The 9,267-nt window shown below is 36.9% G+C and overlaps 1 protein-coding gene across 1 annotated transcript in view; it reads right to left on the bottom strand.

Moving 5' to 3' along the window:
* The window catches only part of Runx1t1 (RUNX1 partner transcriptional co-repressor 1), a 132,584-nt gene that overhangs the window by 53,173 nt on the left and 70,144 nt on the right, over positions 1 to 9,267 (bottom strand). Inside the window, 2 exon segments of the mRNA XM_021728654.3 lie at positions 1,744 to 1,985; positions 3,985 to 4,122. Of these exon segments, the coding sequence (XP_021584329.1) occupies positions 1,744 to 1,985; positions 3,985 to 4,122 (380 nt within the window).

The raw sequence follows: 9,267 nt of genomic DNA, 5'->3' as shown, positions 1-9,267 counted from the left end.
AACCTCAGTAAAATGAGATGCTAAGGAATTCAGTGAGACCTTGCCTCCAAATAAAATACAAAATAGGGCTGGGGATGTGGCTCAGTGGTGGAGTGCCCCTGAATTCAATCCCCAGTACCAATCCCCCTGTTCCCCAAAAATGTATATCACATGAAGAAAGACCTACTTAAGGTAACCAAGGTTTTCTACATTTTAAGTTATGATTTTTTTTTTAACTGGAGAAGTTAAAAAAAGTTGCATCTCAGCCCTGGAACACCTTTTAATAAAGAACATATTAAATGTATAAAGCAGGTTGGGGGAAAAAAAACAATTTTTACCAATAATGTATCTACTAGCTACAATTATTGCTTTGGATTTACTTTGTGGTTCTTTAGCCTAACTTATTTACCTGCTGAAAAGTCTATGATGTAAAACTCAAGAGTGACAAAGTACCTAAAGCATCCTGACACACCTCTGCCAAAGCCCACTTTCTGTCCTGGAGGTACGTAAGGTGAGCTGAGAGACTGTGGGAAATAGCATAGCCTTCTGTCCTTGGATTGGAAAGGAAAGGCAATCGCTAAAATTTCAATTGCAAAATCTCTGTCAAATGTGGGATACAGTGATTGTAATAAAAATAAATAATCTATTTCTAGAAAAAGGAAACTGCTGCCTATCATCCAAATTTCAGTTCCACTATAAGCCTGGATAAAAGGACTGAATATATGTCTTATAGCTCCTCTATGGCTCAGTTTGTTATGGGAAAATAGCCTTCCTAAATGCTATAAAATTCCCTGCTTGTGCAGAAAATCTCAATAAAGGTAAAAGTGACTTAGGTCAAAAAGGATATATATGTTCTCATTTTGGGGGTGATAATATACAAAATGCAATATAATACGCCAAAATCAACAATTCTGTTCTCAATCTAGTAGTTTAAGTAATTCTATCTATAACAAGATTTGGTTTAAAAACAAAACAATAATTAATGGTTACCAAGGGTTAGGGAGAGAAGAAATGAAGAGTTATTGTTTCATGGGTAGAGGGTTCAGTTTGGAGTAATGAGAAAGCTCTGGAGATGGACTCTGGTGACAGCTGTGACATGGGTAGATGTAATTTCCATGAATCCTACAGTTAAAAATGGCAAGATGGCAAATTTTATGTATGGTTATTAAAACATTTTTTAAAAATTGTTTGCATAAAAGAAGAAATAACATAAAAGAAGAATGTGTTGTTACTTGTTAAAATTCTTATTTGTCGAAGTCAATAATAAAAGTCCCTCAAAGCAACTCAGTTATGAGCACCTAATTAGAATGAGTCAGTAACAAAACACCACCATATTGTCATTTGGTGAAAGTCATTAACAATGCCAGGAGAGTATATTTATTGAAATATACATACACACATGTACATATGTATATATTAACATATACATGTACATACATTCATATGCATGCAATACATGCATATACGTAAATGAACACGTGTACATATATACAGATACAAATGTATGTACAAACATGCATTTATGAACTAGGTAACAATAAGTTTGTATAGCTATCTCTTTTTTGTGTGCCTGTGTCAAATAGTAAAAGAAACCATGGTGGGGGCTGGTCAATATACATAAAATGTTACTGAATAAATCAGACTTGCACACAACCTCCAGTCTCACAGCACAAAAATGCTATGAGAATGGGGTCTAAATTTCTGACTCTCCCTGCCCCACTCTCCCCTACCCACAGACAACAGGGTTGGTTTCTGTCTGCTTACCACTAGTCCTAGCACAAGGGTGCGGACTCTTTCTCCAATCTCTGGTGAGATGTCATTTCCAAACTGCTGCAGGGTAGTGAGGAACCGTTTCAGCTTGCTGAGTTGCCTGGCACCACAGGCTGGGGGCAGTTGTTGATTAGCCAGAGAAGAGGAGGAGGAAGAGGAAGGCCCGTTGCTAAAGCCATTGGGCGGCGAGGGGGCGCCATTCAAGGCTGTAGGCGAATGGCTTGTGCCATTAGTTACTGTCAAGGGCACAAAATCAGTAGGAAAAAATAAAATAAATAAACTTACAGAGAACATGCACAAGGAAACTGCTATCAAGTTTCTTCCCCCTGAAATCTAGTGATTTTGCAATTACAAAAAATGTCTGGACTTTTTGCAAAATGATTAGACTTCACAAGATCACCAGACTCAGGCACTCTCTCACTAAATGGGTCTACTCCACACACTCAGGGATGGCATTCTGCACAGAAGCTGATGATAAATGGAGTCTGCTGAAACACAGGGCCAGCTCTGCCTCCCATGTGCACATATGCCAACCACCTGAAATGCTTCAAACATAGAACAAACAGCTTTGCAAGTCAGCCTTTTGTCACAGGCTTACATCAATATAACAGGACTATTCCTTCCTAAACTGCTCCCCTAGAGAAAGTGTACATTTGGTGGAGACTAAATTTATCACTGAACATTTTTAATCATGTTTTGTACACACAACTGACAGCTGTGTTTATAGAAATAGACTTTCAAGTTTTAACCTTATACCACCCAATTAGAAGGCTATTTTCTCCCCCTCATATTTCTTAACCACTTATTTAGGGAAAAATGCAAATTTTACGTAAGAAGCCCAAATGGATATGGTATTTATCAAGGAGTTATTTCAAGAAATTGAAAGGAGACACCTCAATCCAACCAAGAGCATGGCTTGGTAGTAATTCAGTGAATTTATTTCCAATGAAATTCATTTGAACATCAAGATAATAATCCATACAAACAAAGCTAGAAAAAACTTGCATATTTCTCACTGAGGAAAATAATGATTCTATTATTTTAATTCAGTTAATTTACCAAATTAATCTTTATCAATCCTATTTTTAAGTATAATTGTGATTAACTATCTCTAGTAACATTCTGAGGAAGTTGTTAGGAACCTGTTCTTCTTACAGTTTTATTTCAAGATAATAATGTAGTTCTTTTATCCCAAATGAGAACCAAAGTAACCTGTCAAGAAATGATAGCTCAGCAGCCATCTCACAGGAGACATATGCCTATCACTGTGACTTTGGATAACAACAAGCGAAATGTAAGATGACAGGGTTACAACTTGGCACGTCACAGTCTTCTGTTCCTTACACATTTGGAAAGGTCTTTTAAATGGCTGCACAACACTGCATAAACAGCTTAGGATGTGTATTTTTGTTGATCCCTTATAGTCCCACAGATCTATTTTGGCCTGTTAGTTATTTTTCCTTCCTATGGATTTCATGGCACATGGTCTATAAATAGTATTATCTGCAACAGATAACATTTATTAGTTTCACAAATCCTCGATGACAATTCTAAACAGAATTTTGAGATCGACTAAAACAAAGCTATTCCCTCTCTCTGTTGAATATACAGGAAAGAAAGGGAAGTTGCTACTCTGTCAGTGTTATGTCCTTTCCTGGGATGCACAGAAAGCAATACACACCACTGGCTAACAATACAGGATTCAGGCTAAGTGGTAATGGAACAAAGGTTTAACAAAAGCCTGACAGGCTCAAGACAAGGTTGATGTTACCAATTTCAGAAAGGTATCTGCATGAAACTGTTGTGTACAGCAGTACCCTTTTTAACTTAAGGAAGCTAGATTTTTAACATTATAATTATTTGAAATAAAGGAAAGTGGTATTAGATCAGAAGTAACCTAGAAATATGTTCTAAGTCAAAATAAACTAAAATAAAATAGCTCCACATTAGACAAAATTAAAAGTTATAGGGGTGAGAAGTAGAGGTACAAAACAAACTCAATGTTCTTCCTTTGCTAGAATCATAGGAGACTCCAACTTCAAAGAAACAGTGCAAAGGAAAGCAAATATTGGCAGTCATGTCAAGAAGACAAAAGATAGGATACCTACTGACTAGCAAACTGATTTTTTTGCTGCGTTTCTGCATAATACATTTTTTCCCTTTTTATTTGCAGGAAAAAAAATTTAATTTAATCTTCAAAACCAAAACACAAAATCCAAAAAAATGACTACTTACATGTTGTTGGCGTAAACGAGCTGGTTCTTGGAGCTCCTTGAGTGGTTGGGGGCGGTGGCATGGTTGGAGGAGTCAGCCTAGATTGCGTCTTCACATCCACAGGTGAGTCTGGCATTGTGGAGTGCTTCTCAGTACGATCTGGAGGGTGCCACCAGGAACAGGTTATTCTACGCCTAAGCACCTCAGTGTTTCAAGTGGATTTATCTTTTTAAAAAGCAAGTGAACAGAAGAAATTCAACATCTTCTATCAATAAACTGCGCTTATCTACGAAAGTTTAAATCAGGATTTTATCATCCAAACTCCACTTAAGAAGGGGTAGCACAGATGGCAAGACCTCATTTGTAACTAGGTTATATTATATCCTATTGTTATTTCTGGCTTGGGCAGATGCTACCTTGGTAGTGTTATATGCAACAGCACAACTTCACTCAAAGCTGAAGCCAACATTAGCAAGAAGCAGAAAATAGATGAGGAAGAAGGATGATAATGAACCCCTTATGACAGCCCAGAAATAACAAAAACCAAAGTCTGTTATGCAGGTGAGACACTGGCAGGAGCTGGTTCTGTGATGAATTTCTGTAACACCTGCCATCCCCTTTCAATATGCCTGGTTTTCTGGCCTATTAGATGAAACACATTATGTCTCATAGACATATCTCTCCCTTCAATTTTATCTTCCCTGCTTTAAAAATCACCTCTACATAAATGCTATAAGTTTCACAATGAAGTCAAGCTATTATTTACTTAAAATGTGTGCATCTTTGACCTGTCACTTTGAAAACATGAGACCAGAACTCCAATTAATAATCTCAGACAAGTCAGCATGTAAAAGCCCCAAATTGAGAACTAATAAAATCAAAAGACACGCCTATTTTTTTTAAGTATGGAGCAGATACAGAGAATTTTCCTGATTACTCAACAATGAACATTTATAATGCAGAACTATAGTCTCGTAAGTATACTTTTCCCTTGAAATCTTGAACAGTTTTTCTCAATCCAATCTACTTATTAAAGCAATAAATCTCTGGGAAAAATGAAGTGGGTTTTTTTGTTGTTGTTTCTTTAGATCAACTTTCCTATAAATATTTGTGTATATATACCAACCAAAAATATTTCTAGATGCTTCCACAGCTCACAAATATTTCTTATTCAAAGTCTTAGCAACGTAACATAACAAACTATTCAAGAACAGGCCTTTTAAAATATTATAATCATCGTGAAAATTTCTCAAAATTACTTAAAAGTCAGTTATTAAAAGAAAATGAAAAGCCCAAGTTACTATCACAATTCCAAATCTCAGAAAAACTCTGTCTCTAAATAAAATATTAAAAAAAGGCTTAATATATGGCTCAGTGGTTAAGCACCCTGGGTTCAACCCTTATCCCTCCCCCAAAAAATTTCCAAGTCTAGTTCACCTTTGTTCAAAACAATTTCTTTAGACTTAGTTTGCAATAAAATATTTTTAAAAAATCAAAATAATATTGACACCATATTAAGAAAGATCTGATAAAAAGAATAAAAATAATAATTCTAATAAGTGCATTTTGCATGATGATCAGGTAACAGTATCAGGGTCTCTGTTTCTTCCTTTTTATTTTTGGCTGAACAGTAAATGTCCTAGATTGGATAAAAGTGTCCTGAGTGAAACGATAGCAGACACAGAGTTTTTCTACCTCTATCTTATTGTTCAAAAACTTGTTTTCCTATTGTTATTCCAGAGCATTTAGAAAGTAGTATCAGTACATCATTTATTCTAGAAAAAATACCCAAGTTAGGCAGACTTAAAACTGCTTCTTCAATAAATTCATTGCACATTCTACTCACCTCAACCAACCTCAGCAACAAGGGAATAAATAGCTTTCGGCTTATGTTGCCGCTGAGGGAAGAGGTACAGCAGCAAATACAAGTCTCCCTAAATAAAGGCAAATATTTCTGTCATGCCAAGAAAGGAGGGAGAGAGGGAGGCTTGCCAGAGTCGGCTGGGAGATAACAGTGGGAACTGCTGGTCCATCTGGCTTTCATTCTGCTAACACTCACACGGAACTGTTAGCGAAGGCAGTCCAGATACACAGACTCGAAGCACGTGGTTGCACAGACAGAGAAAGGAAGAGCAGGAGGGGGAAGGGGAGACGGGAGGAATGAAGAAACAAATAAGCAGTAGAAGGAAAGAAAAAAAAAAAAAGAAAGAGGGAAAAGAACAACAGAGAGACCGGAGTCTGCAGGGAAGAGCTGCCCTCACAGATCCATGTGCCCTGGCCTTGGAGCTGACCCTTGATGGCCACAGCTCCACCTTCCTGTCCTCATAACAGTTAAGGGCCAAACACAGACTTTAAAACAGATCTCAAACCCATGCTTCTTTCTTTTCAAAATAGTCCACGTTAAGAAAATAGGCTGCAGACTGTCAATGAAGCTGTCAATGGGTCTCCTCTTCACGCCAGAGATCTGAATTTATATTTATAATAATCTTTTTATTTCTATCTTCATCTCAATTTGAGACAGAGTTTTGACTTATTCATAATTTTGACTGGAAAACATATTAGATACCAGTCTCAGTCCATATTTGTAACATGGTTCCTGTACAAAGCACCATCATCAGAATAGGTAGGTGATTTCTTTTTCATTTTTAAAATACCATCAACATTCTCAGCATAGTAACCATTAAACCAATGGATAGAAAAATACCACCATCCAAAACAGGACATACACATTCTAACTGGAATATATGTATGTGTGTGTTTGTATATATATATATATATATATATATTGCATTTTGACATTAGCCAAATTTCTGCGATGGTTGGCTTCCCTCTGATCAAATGGAGTTCCAACCCAGAGGTCCTACAAACTGAGACAAAGTGGGACCATATGTAACTCATTCTGTGCTGTTCAGAGCAATCAATCCAGGATGGAGATAGATGGTGAAATAACGGGCCGGGCCTAATCCATACACACACAAAAACCCTCTGGAGCAGAGAGATTTAAGATAAATTCAGAAAATATGTTTCAAGTATTCTGAGCTCTGCTGCATTTGTTTTGGATTATTTGGAAAAAAAATTCTGAAATATATATTCTTGAAACTTTTATAGCAAACAGCACAAGAGCTATGATTTAACCACAGAAGCATTTCACTCCATTTCAAATTAGAGGACATGGTAAAACCAATATTAAGTTATAGTATATCTCATGTAATTTTTTAAGTTCATGAAAATTATACTTTTCTGGTATGTAATTTCTATTTTTTAGTTGCTGGAGGGGAATGCTGACATTTATTGAAAGAATGACATGAACTGTTTTTTTTTTAAATGAGGAAGAGGTGGAGGAGGAGGTTAAAAAAAGGAGGAGGAAAGAGAAAGAAAGAGGAAAAAGAGATAAAATCTATTTGATCAGGCAGGGAAGGTAATTCTAATCAGAAAGGGCTGACTTTACTTCTACCATAATGATTCACACCACTTATAAACAAGGAGATCTTCTCTATCTGGTAAGATTTCTCTCACTTGGCAAATATCCAACACATATGTACCAAAGATGGCTGATGCATGGAAGAAAATGTGGCATATATAAATACATTATTGATACCATTTCAATATCCAATTCATTGTCAGGGACTTCTAGAAGTGGTATGTTTTCCATTTCCTTTTTTTTTTTTAAGTAAAAAAGAAGGTATGGCATAATCTGCCTTGGCACTTCTTTGACTTCAACTTAAACAGTTCCAGATGTGTTTTTAAAGTATGAAAAATAGATATTCTACATTTTTCTTGTTGATATACCATTCCAGACATAGTATAAAAGGAAAGGTCAGTTTTGGTAGGTGGCACATCTTTTCTGTCAGAGTTTATCATATCAGTTATCTCAGAGGTATTATGGATTATGAAGAACTTCTCAGGCATTTAGTAATTAGTCCAGGGTTAGTCATACTTGAAGAAGTTTTGGTTAAGGAAGCTAAAAGGTATTTACAACAAGGAATGGGAGGAGGAGAATAAAAGTTCACTGAATTAGATGAAGGGGAAGAAGGGGGATGGGAATAGGAAAAGCAATGGCATGAATCAGACATAACTTTCCTGTGTTCACATATGAACACATGACCAATGTAGCTTCACATCATGTACAACCACAGGAATGGGAAGTTATACTTCATGTATGTATGATATGTCAAAATACATTCTACTGTTATGTATATCTAAAAAGTAAAAAAAAAAATCTGGAAAAAAAAGAATTATGACAAAGTGGAACCCATGTACTACTAAAAGATAATAGGAAAGAATTAAATTGGGCATAGAATTTTAACTGGACAAGGTGGCAACTAAACTAGAGTTCTGATAATAATCATTTAATGACTCCAATGTCTGGGTGTGAGATTGGTTACAGGCCACCACCCATGGACTAGAATGGTGGCGATGGCTACTTTTGCCTTCCATCCTACCTCCACGTTTCCCTGATGAGCACTTCTGGGAATGCCCATTCCTGCTCAGAACCCTTCCACAATGCCTGAGAATGGGAGTCAGTGCTGACCTTGTAAGCACAATGGAATGATACAGTGGAGGGATATCTGGCCTATTACGACAACTTCCAAGTTAAGACAAACTGACTTCAAATGTGAACTCCTCGACCACTAGCAGGGAACAACCACTAGTGGCTTACCCTGAGCCTCAGTCCCTCAGAAGTAAAATGGGGATACAATCCTTCATCACTCAGAGATATGTGGTGAGAAATGAGAAAAATGTGTTCAAAACCCTAGCATGGTGCTACTTGTATCAGGCACCAACAGGTGTGAGCTTTGTTCTCCTGATCCACACTGGCTATTCCCTCAAATCTATGCTCTATCTACGCACGATATCTTCCCTGACTTTTTTGCCTTTTGCTTTAATGCTGTGGTTTCCCTCAGCCAAAATGACCTGCCCCATTTTGCACATTCTTCACTGCCCATTATAGATCACACACATCCTATTACAGCTTTCTTTAGCTGCCCTAGGCACTGACCAAACCACAGAACCCCTGCCTCTCTTCTGTCATCTGTATACAGTTGGAGGTATCTATAGTATCCACTCCAACCAGCGAAATAGGTAGTCAACTTGATGGAAATATTTTTTTTTAATTCTTCCTTAGGAGGATACTTAATAAGTATATATACACACAAGGTTCTTATAGGGACAATGTTAAATTTCTAATTTTCACAAATCCATTCCCTGGGTGTTACTGCCAGTTTAAAGATAATCAACTTTAATTTTGCCCAATGTAATTATGCAGACCTTTAATCCCAGCTGCTCAGGAGGCTGAGGCAGGAG

The sequence above is a fragment of the Ictidomys tridecemlineatus genome, chromosome 7 (assembly GCF_052094955.1).
Source record: "Ictidomys tridecemlineatus isolate mIctTri1 chromosome 7, mIctTri1.hap1, whole genome shotgun sequence".
Classification (NCBI taxonomy): domain Eukaryota; kingdom Metazoa; phylum Chordata; class Mammalia; order Rodentia; family Sciuridae; genus Ictidomys; species Ictidomys tridecemlineatus.
This window is presented reverse-complemented; position numbering and strand designations above follow the sequence as displayed.